At 34.7% G+C, this 16,515-nt stretch overlaps 2 protein-coding genes across 2 annotated transcripts in view; one reads left to right on the forward strand and one right to left on the reverse strand.

Annotated features, from left to right (window-relative positions):
* Window positions 1-16,515, reverse strand: part of LOC140146313 (GDP-mannose 4,6 dehydratase-like) — a 306,686-nt gene that overhangs the window by 219,919 nt on the left and 70,252 nt on the right. Inside the window, exon 4 of the mRNA XM_072168112.1 lies at window positions 16,398-16,507. Within this exon, the coding sequence (XP_072024213.1) occupies window positions 16,398-16,507 (110 nt within the window). The remainder of the gene's footprint in view (window positions 1-16,397; window positions 16,508-16,515) is intronic.
* LOC140146312 (uncharacterized) lies at window positions 8,773-16,139 on the forward strand. Its single transcript, XM_072168111.1, has 2 exons — window positions 8,773-8,863; window positions 12,315-16,139. Exon 2 carries the CDS (start codon window positions 12,329-12,331, stop codon window positions 15,071-15,073), a length of 2,745 nt encoding a protein of 914 aa, XP_072024212.1. The 5' UTR covers window positions 8,773-8,863; window positions 12,315-12,328; the 3' UTR covers window positions 15,074-16,139.

The following is a 16,515-nucleotide window of genomic DNA, read 5'->3' on the forward strand; positions in this document are numbered from 1 at the left end:
CACAGCGGAAATAATGAATAAAACAGATCCAATTCATAAATGCTGTGGTGGCATTATCTATAATCATTTATATAAAACCCGCAATAAACTTACTGAGCTTGATAATTTCAAGGAAATTGTTACTCTACTGAAAGGCCATCTATATGAGGCAAAGATGGCTGATATGTTTGTTAAGGCAGCAGATGATATTCAGAAAGCACAAGTAAATGATATGTGTAAGGATGTACATACACCAAAATATTTATTTAACATGAATTTAACCGCTGCTTGGGCTCAAGAGCTTGGCGAGACCTGGCAGAGAAGCGGTTTATACAATGACAGTTTGATTCCACTAAACCATTCGCTTTTGATACATAAGCATTTCTTAGGTGAAAGTGTACGTGCTGTAGTAACTTTGAGAACTATTACACACAGTTACCTATTAATGGGAGAAAAAGACAACTATGTATTACATGCCGAACAAGCTACTACAATGATTACAATGCTTCTGGACCAAGATAGCATTTCATGTGAGACATTGCATGTCATTAAATCGATCTCTACTGAAGCAGCAGAAGGGTATTTCAAGATAGGAATTCATGAGAAAGCAGTTCAACTTAGTAAGTTATTACTACAAGTTGATAACCAGATTAAGATCAAGTGCCCAAATATATATAAGCAGATTAAAAATAAGTGCCAATATATGAAGACAAGTTCAATGGTATCTAATTTTTCCTCTGTACTTAAAGCGCAAGGACACAAGAAGTTGGCATTACATGTAATGCTCACTGGTATTGCAAATGAATTGAGATCACTAAATTATCACCTACAAAGAGACTTTGCTGGGGATGAGACAAACAAAAATGGACTTGCAGATTTGGCATTACTTTCATTACAAGTTGCACAGGAGTTTTCACAAAGTGAACATAATTCAACACTGAGCATCAGGTATTTCAATATCACTCTTTGGATATACAAAACTGTATATAAAGATCAGCCAGTACAGATTGCGGACATCTACAAGCAGATTGGCTGGTTACATTACAACCTTCAGAAATATAGAGATTCTGCTAATGCTCTAAAGGAAGCCCTGAATATTCAAGCACAAGATAATTATGACAAAGCAATTACCGCACATTATCTTGGGATGGCCTACCAACATCTTGGCCAATACAATGAGAGTATAAAACCTTTACATATAGCAAGTCAAATATATGATCAACTTCAGATGCATGACCATCAGCTACATGTGTTAATATACCTTAGTAGAGCATATAATTGGACGGAAAACTATGAAGCCTGCTACCAAACAATACAAATGTGCCTAAAGAATCCAAATGTATTTCATAAAAATTATCAAAACTTTTATGGAGAACTTCTTTTTCTTGGTATAAAAGCATCATATAAAACGTCAGAATATTCAACAGGTTTTTGGTGTTACAAGGAATTAATCTACCACATTACTGGGAGGGGACTCTGTATAAAATATGCACTGGGTTACTTGAATTCTTTACAAGTAGGGTTTTACACAGGCATGACATATGGGATACCAGCTCTAGTGATGGAGTTTGTTTACTTGTTCAGGAAAGAATCTTGCTTTCACCAAATTTTGATCACACTGCTCATCATTATTCTAGACTCCACATTATTTCCATCATGGTACTTCACATTAATACTTCTATCTGTGATAACATTTCTTTTGCGAATTTCATACAAAATGGACATAAAATCTAGGTCACACATCATCAAAATTAATTGGATCATTATATCAATTCTTTTCCATACAATATCTCTTGTATTGTTATTATGTGTAATGATGATGTTTGGGATATACATACTTTATTTCCCAATAATGGCAATAAACAATATACAGTTTTTTAAACTTGGACAATTAGACATTAAAGGTGGGTAACCTGATTGACAATCTCATTTCCCACTTTACCTCATCAAAATGCTGGTATCAGATGAAAGCTCATATTTTTCTCATAAACATATTGAAATTTGGCATTCCAAATGGGTATATTTCCGAAGAAATCATCAAAAAACTGCCGAATTAGTCTCAAATATAGTATACCACATTTGAGACTAATTAGGCAGTTTTTTGATGATATCTTCGGAAATACACTGAGTTGGAACTTCTAATTTCAATATGTTTATGAGAAAAATAGGGCCTTTCACTTGAAATCAATATATTACATTGTAGACTAGAAAGACTACCAATTTCACACTGTACAAATGTCGGTAATTCCATTAGGAATTAGTCAAATTTACACAAAAAAAAACCATTTACATGTTCTTTTTGCATGAGTGCTTGAAAGGGATGACATTTTATGTTATACGTAAGTTTTAAAGAATTTGATTTTCCAAATATATCAGGTCACCTTCCTTTAATATTTAAACAGACTGGATAATATATAAATGTTAACTTATGTGATACATGTAGATGATTTGGAATAAAAGCTGATTTAATTTGATGTGATCCGGTTTGATCTGATTTTGATTTAAGTTTGGACTGTCCCAACAGCAGAAAGTTTCGCTAGGATCATTCATGGTTGATTTAAAAAAAACTAGAAACGTCACGGTTTTCGACGCAAGGCGTCAAATGGCATGCCTCCACCCTGATGACCTTGCAATGACCCCTTGGTGACCCCGGATGATCCCAAAATGACCTTCCAAAAATTTGGCTCTAAATGTTGACTGTACCCACCAAGTTTCAAGCCCATACGACCAATTTTATTAATTTGACCTCAGATGACCCCTTGGTGACCCTGGATGACCCCAAAATGACCTTCCAAAAATTTGGCTCTAAATGTTGACTGTACCCACCAAGTTTCAAGCCCATATGACAATTTTTAGTAATTTGACCTCAGATGACCCCTTGGTGACTCTGATGACCCCAAAATGACCTTCAAAAAATTTGGCTCTAAATGTTGACTGTACCCACCAAGTTTCATGCCCGTACAATAGGGGTTCGATCCGATTTCGATTCTCCTCCGATCCTTTGTCATTGATAAATCAGCCTTTTCCCCCAGATATCAAAATTAATTGGATGCGTACAATATTTGGAACAAAATATCTAGCACAATCAATCATATCTGCTAATAAACCCAACTTAATACCATTGTACCTTCCGGTTTTTTAGAGCAGTTTTGGGACACTTTGACCTCTGACATATCGGAGAAATTGCTCTAATTATTATTCATTCATTTATCATTGAAATCATAACCAATATTTTAAATAAAATTGATGTAATATTCATATCTTTTAAACAATTTGTATTCTAGTAAAACATTTTACATAATATTTTGTATGCACAAAAACCAATTTTCCCAATAGGTCAGAGGGCAAAGTGTCCCCAAACTGCAAAAACTGTCCCACAATGCATTGTAAATGTCAACACTGATTTGTTTTATAGTGGCCTATGGAGTTTCTTCCACTTTCTACTGCGTTTTATGGTGTTAAGGAGTTTCTTCAAAACCTGAAGAATCTCGTCAGTAGATTGTTTCTACTGCGTTTTATAGAGCGTGTTTGAATGCTTTATGTAGCTACTAATTGCTTGTTTGGAGTATCTTTAGTTAATTGACTATACATATCAGTGGTTTTAATAATATCTATATATCATTAATAGTGTATACGTAAATGCCGGCTCTTGTTGGATACAAAATTTTAATTGCTGGCATTTTTTTCTTCTTTTGGAGATTTCTAATTATTTAATTGCGGGTATAAAATGTTGTTTCCAATCCAATCCTCTGTTTCATCCAAAGATGTATCCGTTTTGCTTAAGGGATCCAAAATGAGCGTTTATTGCGTTTCGACAGTATTTTTTGTGGGATATGAGAGCACCTCAAACCTATCGAATTGCATTCTGAATACGAAGCATGTCTTTCTGATATCAAATAATTTTCATTTTTTTTAAATCACAATATATAATACAAATTTTATGACAAATTATAAAAATTTGATATTTTTCAAATTTTTGATATATAACAGTCCTCGAAGTAAATTATATAAATCTAATGATATATTCTTAAAGTGTATGTAGCAGGAGGAAAAGCCGACGGTCAATTGAAAATTTTGACCTTTCATATTGAAGATATGGATTTTTTCCCAAAAGACCTATTTTTTTTGGTGTTTTAGGGAAAAAATCCATATCTTAAATACAATAGGTCAAAATTTTCAACTGATCGTCGGCTTTTCATCCCACCTACATACACTTTAAGTATAAATCATCAGATTTATAAAGTTTACTTCAAGTACTGTTAAATATCAAAAATATCAATTTTAATGATTTGCTTTGAATTTCAAAAAATCAAAATTATTTGATATCAGAATGACATTCTTCGTATTCAGAATGCAATTCGATATGTCTGATGTGCTCTAATGTCCCAAAATAAATACCGTCCAAACGTTCATACCACAGCCCTTAAGAGGAAATTTGGTTAAATGTGATTCAGAAGTCAACTTTTGTGTCCTGTATGGTTGTACACATTTTTCCAATAATTCTTGTATTTATTTATTTATATGAAGATAAATAATTTAAAATGCTTGCTCCAATTATTGATTTCAATTTATATATTTGTATTAATTTACATTGTATATGGTCATTTTCACGGTAAAGGGTGTAACTTTGGATTTTTAACATTTTAATCCGTAGTGTTCTAATAAAGCCACAGAATTCCATGATTTTTGGCCACATAAGTCATCTAGTTAGCAGCTACCTTGCCATTTTGAAAAACTACAAAAAACAGTCACATTTTTGTAAAACCCTGTGTTTTCTTCAGTTAGTTCTTATCCTGAAAGTACAGTCATATGTTCAGTAAACACTGCCACATTAGATTTAATTGTGAACAGCCCTGTATTTTTGAGAACCGGACTTCGATATTTGTCGTTTCGAGGCTTCATTTTCCGTTAACAATTGTTAACAAACTTTGTGGGTGTAGCTTTGGTTCATAATTCTTGGTTATTTCTTCACTTCTTCTTGATTCATAACAGTTGTTATCTTAACTTGAAATGGGTAACAAAAATTAGTCGATTTGCAAGCTTTTAAAATTTTTATAAAATCTTGACTTCAAAGAGCCGTTTTTCCGTTAACTTTTTTGAAGCCTCCGAAACAAACTGTTCAGCAAGCTTGTGCAAATATAAATAAAAAAGCTCATCCAATCTATTTATCAAAATGTAGCAAAGTAGATCCTCAAGTCACATGTTTTTAAATCGTGGAGATATATATCACCGTTTGAAAATGGGACCCAATACAAACTTTCCGTTAACAATTGAAGCCTCCGAAACAAATGAAGCCTCCGAAACAACAATAAGATTAATTATCATCTATGCATATTTAAATTGGTGTGTTTCATACTGATATCTGCATTGTAATTATTACTTGATATGTGCAGAATGTCATAAATTTAAAAAAAATTGACATTATGGTTAATGTTTGAAAAATATACTGATACCCAAAAAGCCTGTTTCGGAGGCTTCACATGCAAAAAACACCATACCTAACAAATGGGTGAAAAAATTAACATGTGATAAATCTACAATATCTGCCGCATAGAATCATTGATTCAATACACACAAGAAAATAACAGCTTAGATGATCCCAACACTGTTGTTTTCAAAAAAACTACTTCTGCAATGTTTAACAATTGTTAACATGAAGCCTCCGAAACAAAACAAATGACTTGCTGTGATAATTTAATTTTTGTCACAACTGAAATTCAATACTTAGAAGCAAAGCATGAAAATTGATAATTGTGATATTTTTTACCTATTTTTTTATGTCAACTTGTAGTAGTTAGCAAAATATTTTACTTTTATGATCACCTGTGTTGTTAACTGAAGCCTCCGAAACACAACTCGCTTGAATTGCCAATTCTAAAAAATAACTCCAATTTCTGTGAAACTTGGCTGGGAGGTTCCTTTCATCAAGTAGTACCGTACTGACGCGAGTATAAGCCCACCTTCGAGTATAGTCCCACCCTAATATTTGGGAAAATTTCAGAAATTGTTATTTCCCCGAGTAAAGTCCCACTGCTAATTTTTAATGGAAATGGTTCCGAATTTGGCAACCCAAATCATGCAACTTCATTTGCAAAATCACCTCAAAATTATTTTTGTGACTACGGAGCTTAATTTTCATTGCTAGATTATTTATTTACCTTGAAACATCGTCAATATAGTTCACACATTATTTTAAAGATGTTATAAATTTAACAAAACATGAAGCTTTCATAATATTCTCACTTGAAAAATGGAAAATTAATCAGTTGTCATTATTTCCTATGCACCGTGTAAACAACCACTTTCACTAATTTTATTTACTTTCTGTCTCATATTTGTTGTCAAAATCAATTCTAAATATTTAAAATGCTCTACATAAATCATGAATCCATGAAAACATTATTTTGGAATTTTTGAAGGATTATGATGTGAGAAAATAAAGTCCAATTCAGTAAAAAAAATAAACTTTACGACCATGGACAAATCCAAGATGGCCGCCTACATAAATAACACATGGCGATCGAGATTCAGACAGAGTACCGTAGGCGTAAAATAAATTAAAAATAAAATAGTTTGCATGTCATTTCTTTCAGAGAAATTGACATTTGTATCAACAATATTCCCAAAATTCTATTTAGTGAAAAATAGGAGAAAATAGAAGTTTTTTACAACTCAAGTGAGACTACTTTTTAAAGCTTTTTGGGAAGGTCGATTGCGAATATCGGAGACCTTGGCGTGAATTCACTGTTATGAAAGATTAAAAATGCACCTTGTTAACTAGCAAATCCTCGTGTAAAGTCCCACCCCCCATTTTTGGTAATTTTTCACCCAAAAAAAGGGTGGGACTATACTCGCGTCAGTACGGTATTTGTACATGAAGTTAGACATTCAAATTATTTTAGGAACCTAATTAAAACTTTAAAAATATGTTTAAGGTTTGGAAATTTCCATTGTAAATGACACTTGATGTTAAAAATTTTCAAAACTGCAATTACAAACATAGCAAAACATGGTATAAAATTTAACTTATATCTGTTGATTTACTATGGAATGGGATTTCACATGTATTCCAGCTTTCATGTCATAATTTTCTGAGGTTATGTAAAATACATTTTTTCTTAGATTTTAACCAAAATGTTATGGAAATGTCAAATTTTTTATTAGAAATCGAAAGGTTTAAGCCTTGAAACATTATTTTACTGGAATTTAAGTTGCTTCTATGCATGATTTCAGTAAACAGAAACATATTTAAGTGGTTTGAAATTTTGACCCTAAAAATCAAAAGTTACACCCTTTACTGTGAAAATGACCATATGAAATTGATTGTTAATAATTTCAATATAGTCTTATGAAAATGTGGAATTGTTATAATTATCTTGCATGTATTAAATGGTCCTCATGATCGTGGGACAATGCGGAGTCTAAATTTTTTGTGTTGTGTGTTTTCCTGCTGTCTCGAGACAATTATTGTCCAATAAATTTAATCATCTGTGCAATCATTGTAATCTATCATTTTATACATAAATTGAAGATGAGATCATTATGTGAATAAATCTTAGAACTGAATCTGAATGTAACTGCATTTTTTTTACTTAAATCTGTTTATTTATACATTTACTTATTTAAAATTTATTTATTTATTAATTTATTCATGTATAAATTTATTTGTGTATAAATTTATTTTATTTACATACTTAATTTAATTATAAATTTATTTAAATTTTTATATATTTAGTCCTAGTTATTTGTTTATTTATAAATTTATTTTAATATAGACCTAGGCCTTGTCATTTTATTTTGTATAAACTTATACTTAATTTGATCCCGGAATTTGATTTAGTTTTACTTGTCCCATACTTGATGGGATGTTGTTTACTGCATGATATTGTGCTAATAAATAATAATACTGTAAACATGGACTAAACATGAGTGTAAACAAACCACAATGATATTACACTAAATCATTTTGACAGAGACGATCAATATACAGTGTTGCCAAAACTTTTTCAGCGTCAAGGCGCGGCGCATTGACTCGCCAGGCCGCGGTAAAGGATTCTCAAGTAGCCCAATTTTTAAGCTTCCAAAAAGCGCACAATACCGGATATTTGGGCGGATTTACCCGAATTTAGAAAGCAAAACACCCAATTGGGCGGAAAAGCACTTGACTTTGAAACTTCCGGTACTTACTGGAAAGTTACTGACCGATCAATAAATGGTCACAAAACCCATTATAATTTCAATTTGGAGCTTCAAAGACTCAAAACCTTTATAAATCGGCTAAATTGAAAAGAAAATACATCAAATTAATGCCGCGGCCTGAGACTGGCAAAAGTAGCCCAATTTTAGACAAGTAGCGGCATGCTTTTTTGAGTAGCGGCAAGTGATCGCCAAGTAGCCCAATTGTGCGCCTAAGGCGCGGTGTTGGCATCACTGTCAATATATTGATCTATGGGAAAGTCAGTTGGCCACAATCTATTGACACAAGGTTCCTGCCATCAAGGAAAAATAACCCCACTTGAAATTATAATAACAATAGGCGATGAGTCAGGTTTAAACATTTTGCCTCCAATTGCTAGTGCAAGCTAAAAACCCTGAATTAAATGTAATTATTATCTTATTCCTGATAAAGAAAAAGTAATGGTTAAAAAATTCTTAGCTAAAAGATACTATTAAAGTCATCGCAAATCTGGTGTGTATATAAAAGGTTCCCAAAATAAAATTGAATTCAAAATGGTATAGAAACACTGTGACCAACATCACAAGCCATTTCAATTTTCATCATGTGATTGATACCTGAAGGACATACTCATGATACAAATCACTAAACAATCTGACTTTTTGTATTGAATTGTGTTGTTTTCAATAGATATTTTACACAAAAAAGGTAAGAGGTAATTTCTTGTTTTAATTCTCTAGCATCGACATACAATTACCATGTTTCTATTTGCCTGGCACCATTTTAAGCTTCTTCTACTGCAATGCAATGGGCTATTTGCAGTTGAAATCCACACTACCCATGTGGAAGATTTTGGAAACTGTCTTCCACAGAGGGAGTATGTTTTTCAAATTGGTTAGGGTTAATCATTTTGAAACCCATACTCCCCTTGTATAATGGCTTTACCTATATGTTCCACAACTGGCGTAGTATTTCAAATGGAAGTTACCCAATTGTCTGTTCTATTTAAAATTCATACTCCCTCTGTGGAAGACTTCAGCTAAATCTTCCACAGGGGTAGTGTGGATTTTAAATGGAATAGCCCAATTGCTGGAGAAGGTCATGCACTTCCAACATCCTTGTTTAATCTGTTAGCTGGTTTACACCAGGTTTTTACTCCAATAGAAACATTTCCAACAGAAGCAAGTAGTTTTATAGAAACATTGGCATACAGTTCATGTAAAATGTATGCATTTCAAAAACTTCCCACCCCTCCCCTCAGCGTTTCGCGCCTACATGTAGGAATACACCTCATATGTGACATGATCAAGGGGAATGAGTCACATGTTGGCCCTCACAGGTCGAAAGTGAGTTTTACACATGTTTCTAAAGAGGACATTTAGAGCTTTTAGAAACTGAAAACCCCATGTTGATATGACTTTTCTTTGTGAAGTTACGCCAATTTAATCAATTTATCAATCGCTGAAAAGAATATAAAACAAAAGAATTTTAACACTTTCTTTGCCAATATCTCAAAATCAATATTAGTAACATCCGACTCATTTCCCTTGATTGTGTCACATATCGATGTTCCCCATATTAAGAATCTTCTGGGGCCTCTGTAGGGTATGTTACGAATATTCCCTGTCCTAAATTCAGATCAAGAAATATACGAGGGGCGGTCAAAAAGTTTGTAGAACATGGTATGCTACTTTGTCGCATGGTAATGAATTTGGCTTGTTCCTTCAAAACATTACTGCAAAAGTATTCAATTTTTGCATCAATGTATATGGGCAGGACATTCTGCAGAGGAAACCTACCTCCTTGAATTTACAAGTTCTACTAGAAGTGAACGCAGGGTCATCATGGAAATTTCTCCCGACCGGCCGAGACAAGTTTCATCTAAAGGTGATAAGACATACACTGGAATTATGAATCGATTCAGTGGATACACCCAGTGGCGTAGCTGCCGGGGGGAAATTGCCCCCTGGCAATGCCTATTTGGGCCCCGCCCTCCCCCTAGCGCAGGACAAAATAATAAAGGAGTGAGAGAGATGGAAAAAAGAGGAAAAGAAAGAGAAAGAGAGAATCCATAGGCCAACGATATAAGGTGCGGATAGAATTGGAACAATTTAAAATTTTGTTAAAAATGGAACTATATTATATCAAAATGAAGTCGCTATCCCTTGTATTTTTGCTCTTCACTTTTTCAAACCACCAAAAAAAAAAGGGGTCAACCTTTTTGAGGAAGGAGCGGCAAAATTTTTGTTTGGTGGATTTGGGCCCGCCTAATACTAGCCCCCCCTGGAAAAAATCCCAGCTACACCACTGGATACACCTGGATCATCACTCGGTTACCATAGTGGAAGGTCTTCATCGCTGTTTTCTGAGATTCATGGGAGAGTCTCAGGATGATTTAAGCACTTCCCACCACGCCACTGTGTTGACTTGCGGTTAGCACAGCTGTGTGAGTGAACATGACACCACTGCTCGCACATTGCATTGACGGGCATGGTTAAATTTGAATTTGGACTGATATATTTACAATAAAAACGCATTCAAAATGCTAGTCGATTTCACATTTTATGTTACCTACAGAAGGTGTGAATTATCCTTTATGCATACATCACTTTTGTTCTGAAATCGACCAAGTAATAATGACACACGCACAATTCTTAAACAACATCTTTTGCACAGAATTCAATGGGATTTGAAAAGTTAAGTGGCAGTTGAAACTCTAGTGATAACACGTTTGCAGTGCATGATGGGGCTTCCTTAAATCATCCTCTGGGAGTCTTGATGACAGATCATTTACCAAATGAAAGTACAATCATAGGCATATATCATACAATTTTGATAGCAATATTGAGGCAAGCCATCATGTGAAGAAGGTTGATGGTAGGAACGGGACTGTTCTCGGATTGTGCCCTGTACCCTATTCTCAGTTTGTCAAGCTGCCATTCATGACAGAGGAGTCAGTTAACTAAAGCAACCATATTGTGGTCCAGGCATAGCCTCCAGTTAGTGAAACCTATTTTAAATTTTAAGTCCTACCTTCATAATATCAGGTTTGCTGGTGATCAATGCTGCATGGTGAGCCTTCACTGAAGAATGGCTCATGAAGCAGTCGGAAGACTTCAATTTTGTTGACATATGGTAGAAGGTTTCAAGGAAAATTACGACAGGTGCATTAAGGAATGCAGTGATTATGTTCAAGAGTGAGATAAAAAGAATTCAGCCAGTTCTCTTTCAAATACCTTGTTCTACAAACTTATTGACATGACCACCCTCCTACATGTATGTTTGCTTCCGAGATTGTCCACATTATGAAAACTTAAATTTTTCAGTAGCTGTGCCACTTCTTTCAAACAATTGGATGGTGTGACTGAATTTAATCATTAAACCCCAACACCCAGCTTGAGTTATATGATCAACAATGTTTGTTGGTCATTTTTGATGGGCAGAAATTTAGACTGTAAACATTTTTGAATAACTTTATGAAGCTTACGCAAACTGACATATCCTATATTGATATGTTTCTTTGCCAATATCTCAAAATCAATATTAGCAACATCCGACTCATTTCCCTTGATTGTGTCACATATTGATGTTCCCCATATTAAAAATCTTCTGGGGCCTCTGTAGGGTATGTTACGAATATTCCCCATCCTAAATTCAGATCAAAAAAATATACGAGGGGCGGTCAAAAAGTTTGTGGAATAAGGTATGCTACTTAGCACTTGTTCAGTGCCTGTATGGGACCATGACAACCCCTCTCTGACATTACAAAATCCACCGGCGCTGCGCCTGAATATCAACCGGGATTGAACCCCAGTCATCACTCAATATAGTCATCTAAATCATTTACGTCTGATCCTCTCATATATGACACGATCACGGGAGTGAGTCACATGTCGACCCTGGTCGAAAATGAGTTTTACATATGCTAATAAAGAGTACATTTAGAGCTTTCAGAAACCCCATGTTGATACCACTTTTCTTTGCAAAGTTATGTCAATTTATCAATCGCTGAAAACAATATAAAACAAAAGAATTTGAACAATTTCTTTGCCAATATCGCAAAATCAATATTAGCAACATCTGACTCCTTTCATGATTATTTATACATATTTTAAAAGTTACTTTGTCTATTTTCTTTTCTTTTTCAAATTTCCTACAGAAAACCTAGTCAAAATGGACACATCTGAAAACAAGAACTTTTTCAAGCTTGCATTTATCCTTCTTGAAACTGTCACTGAACAACTGCGGAGTGTATTCAAACATGAATGGGACAGACATCACCCCAGTGATCCCTGGGAAGATGACAACAACAGTCTTCAGCACTTCATACAGATTTTGAAAAATGATGGTACCTGGAAGAAAAACAAATCTAAAGTTCCAAAGTCAGGTAATCGCAATGACTGGGATCCGACTGCATTATTCTTCATGTTACTGTACTCTGGGGCTTTAAACCTCCCTGCAGTGTTAAAACAACACATAGACAAACTACGACAAATAAGAAATGAATACTTTGGCCATCCTTCGACGGCATCTCTTAGTGATGCAAAGTTTCAAGCCGTCTACAAAGATATTGAAGTATGTATGGATGGTTTAAATTATTCTGCCAGGTTCAAACAAGAAATGGACGACATCAGAACTGGTGTTATGAAAATACCTGATGATTATATGAGGAACATTGAAGCTGAAGTGAAAAAAGTTGTAGCCGAAATGAGAACAGTTGTGGCATTACAAGCTGATAACAACAAGCTTCTTACGAAGTTGCATTTCTTACAAAAACTTATATTGTTCTTCTTGGTACCATTATCTGCTCTGGTATGTTTTAGTTTTGTTTCAAGCTTTATGCAATCTACAATGTCCTCCCATGAGTCAGTCCGAACTAACTGTGTCAATATGGATATTCCTGTCACAAGAATAGGTAACAGCTTTGGAACTTACTTTCCTGAATCAATGAAGCCCAATTATTATGTTGGTCATGACAGGGAAATAGACAGAGCTGTTAGCCTTCTAGCTAATGGAACATATCAAATAGTCACCATAACTGGCCCACCAGCAATTGGCAAAACTGCAACAGCGATCACAATAGGACAAGAACTTGTAAAATGGCACTCTTTCAAAGTGGCTTTTGTGGACTTTGAACAACTGAATGTAACCTCTAATCAAATTGAAAAAGACATATTTCAGGAAATACTTTTCTCCCTTGGCACTGGTTTTGTACCAGGAACTGATGTTGATCCAAAGCAAGAATTTCAAACACAGATGCGAACAATGAAATTGAACCAAACACTTCTGATTTTTGACGGTATAGAAACTATATTAGACTCTAAATCAAAGTCAAAGTTCTTTGAAGTAACAAAACAATGTTTGAGTAACAATATCAAACTCATTGCTACTTCCCGTAAAGACTTCAATATCATTGGAATGTCAATTCATCAGATTAAATTGGAACCCTTATCTGAACCACTGTCAGCAGAAGCACTGCATAAAATGTGCCCAGGTCTAAATGAAGAGTTAGTGCTGGAAATTTCAAAGAAGACTGGTGGAGTTCCTCTGCTTTTAGAATTAATTGGACATCTTTTACAAGAAGCGTTTTATGAAGAAGATGAGTTATTAACTAAGCTTCAACAATTGCCAGTCTTAGAAATTGTTAATGACATCACAGACCTCACTGAGTCCAGCAACTACTTCAAGATGCTGAAGACTTTCTTTGCTGATCTTGATCAAGATCTCCAAAATACTTTTATTGCACTGGGAACAATTCCTATGACTTTCGATCAGGTCACTGCCAATGTGGTAGTTAAATTCAGCCTTGGTGAGAGAGTCAATTTACACCAACTTGTAAAATACAACCTATTAAAGAAATTCCATTCAGCTGCTGGAGAGACTCTGTATGAAATGCACCCTGTTTTTCGTCAGTTTAGCAGGTTGCTTGCCAAAGAGAAGACACAGTGGTCTTACATGCAATGTAATAGTTCTTTTGCTTTCTTTCACTATGATCGAGTAGCAGGGCAGCATTTGGTACCAGCTACAGAAGCAGATTGTTTCAAGATAAGAGAACATAAAAATGGATTGAAAATTATTCAGTTCCTTGAAGCTCTCAGGCAAATTCAAATAAATTGCCCACATACAGACATATTGGAAAATCATATGTTATCCTTGATGTCCTCTTCTGCACCAAAGGAAGATCAGGAGGATCTGCAACTAGCATTATATGAACTGCTCACAAGCATTACAACTGTACTGAAATCGCAAAAATATCCGCTATGTATAGACTTTACAGACGATCAGAAACAGAGAGAAGAACTTATGGGACTGGCATCCCTTGCATTAATAGCTGCACAACAAAACAGCAAAACTAACTTAACATTAAGCATAGATTTCTACAATTTCACACTTGCGATATATAAGAGCGTACTACGGGATGATCAGCAAGGAATGATAGCTGACATATATGAGAAAATCGGTTTCATGTCCTTAAATCTGCAGAAATATACAGATTCTGTGCATGCTCTAAATGAGGCCTTGGCAATTCGACTACATGCACATTATGCTGACCATCACGAACAGATGAAATATGAATATGACCCTAATATAGTAAGCATAGCACTTATTATAGGCTTTCTCTATCAAGAAAAGCTTAACCAATACCAAGAAAGTATAGAACCCTTTCGCATAGCAAACACCTTTTTTACTAATGTACCAATTTGTGGCATAAAAAACATCATCTACGCATACCGTTTTGCGATTCCCATGTTCTTGTTGTTGTTATTATTTATAATTGGAAAAGGAAAAACTTTAAAGAAGCGGTTATTATTGATAGTGTGGTCCTTCTTCTGGATATGGCTTGTATCCTCACCAAACTCTAATGTCTTCCGGTTGTGTTATCTATATTATTATACGGGTTGTGTATATATAGTATAATACTGGTATACTGGAGTTTATTGATATAAATATAAATGTGTACATCCAAAAGTCAATCATAGCAACTTCCTAAAATCAAAGGTTTTTGACCTATGACCTCTTGAAAATCAAAGGTCAGCATAAAATGCTTGTTTTTGGCTTAAAATGGCAACTTGTGGCTAAAAATGGCAACTTGTGGCTAAAAATTGGATTTTTTGGTGGACCGCAGGTACACCATAGAAGTGTATGCTACTTGCTTACTTACTAACTGACTAACCTTTTGGGAGGTGTAGTGTGTAAAAATGTGAAATGTCCGACTGGGACTCCCACTGAATTTTTGGAAATTGACCAACCTTAAAAGAAGTATACATTCCAGTCATACATATCTTAAATTGAAATGCCACAAAAGTGCAATTTGCCATGTCAGTATGGTCTAGGATCCACAACATGCTCATCTATCAGGACAAAGTTCTTTAACCCCAATGCATTAGTACATTCATTGAATGACCTTTGAAAATTTGAGTAAAAAAACTCACTCTTCAACTTGAGGTCAAATTTTGCACTATGATTGTTTAATTGAGGTTATTGAACTATGCCACTGGGATGAGACCATTGTGGTCCATAGTGTTACAGATGCTTTGCACCGGTTCACTGGAAGATGTTTCCTTGTCCACTCATGTCAAATGTTGCTATACACCTAGCAAATAAACAACTATTCAAAAATAAACATTTTGTTATGGAAAATGTCTTCTTTAATTTGACATCCCATTTGGGAAAATTGATTAAGAAACAACCCGGGAGGGGTGGCACTCAGAATTATTTTTGTAAGCATCCACATGAAAGAAAATGCTGATTTAGGATGGTTTTGAAAAGCAAAAGGAGGATCCGCGATTAGGGTATCAAAACACTAATTTTACTGGAAGAAGGAGTATTTTTTAAAGAACGATCCTCGCTTAGGGTACCGATAGTTCTTTTAAATTACCCAATTAGCGGCCAGTAGTGGTGACATATTTATCAAGTTATTAGGCACAAAAAAACCATTCGGAGCCAATTTCAACAGCGCCTTGAATAGACGATCATCATCACTGAATGATTTCTGTGGGCGGCGCCATGGAAATAGCGTCAGTATATTTGTAAATCCCTCCTTTCTACAGAAGCACCATCAGGAAATTGAACCTGATTTTTAAAGTTTTTTTCAATGACATGACAATTCACTTCCAATAAACGCCCCCCTCCCCCTTTTGGAAAAAATGTAAGGAAGTGTAATACAGAAACAATTTAGAATAAAAGGTATTTTATTTTGATACAATCTGGTTCAATTTCATATCATTTATTGTGTACTTACCTTAACGTGACTCTGAGCACCCAGATTATAGATTTCCGTTGGTTTCACCTTGTTGATAATCTTCACTAGACAAGTACTATCAGTAAGGTCACCATAATGGAGCTGCATAGCTGCATGG

The sequence above is a fragment of the Amphiura filiformis genome, chromosome 2, assembly GCF_039555335.1.
Source record: "Amphiura filiformis chromosome 2, Afil_fr2py, whole genome shotgun sequence".
NCBI lineage: Eukaryota > Metazoa > Echinodermata > Ophiuroidea > Amphilepidida > Amphiuridae > Amphiura > Amphiura filiformis.

What these genes read in the sequence shown, in the direction of transcription:
- LOC140146312 (XM_072168111.1), top strand. Translation starts at nt 12,329, where the DNA reads ATGGACACATCTGAAAACAAGAACTTTTTCAAGCTTGCATTTATCCTT.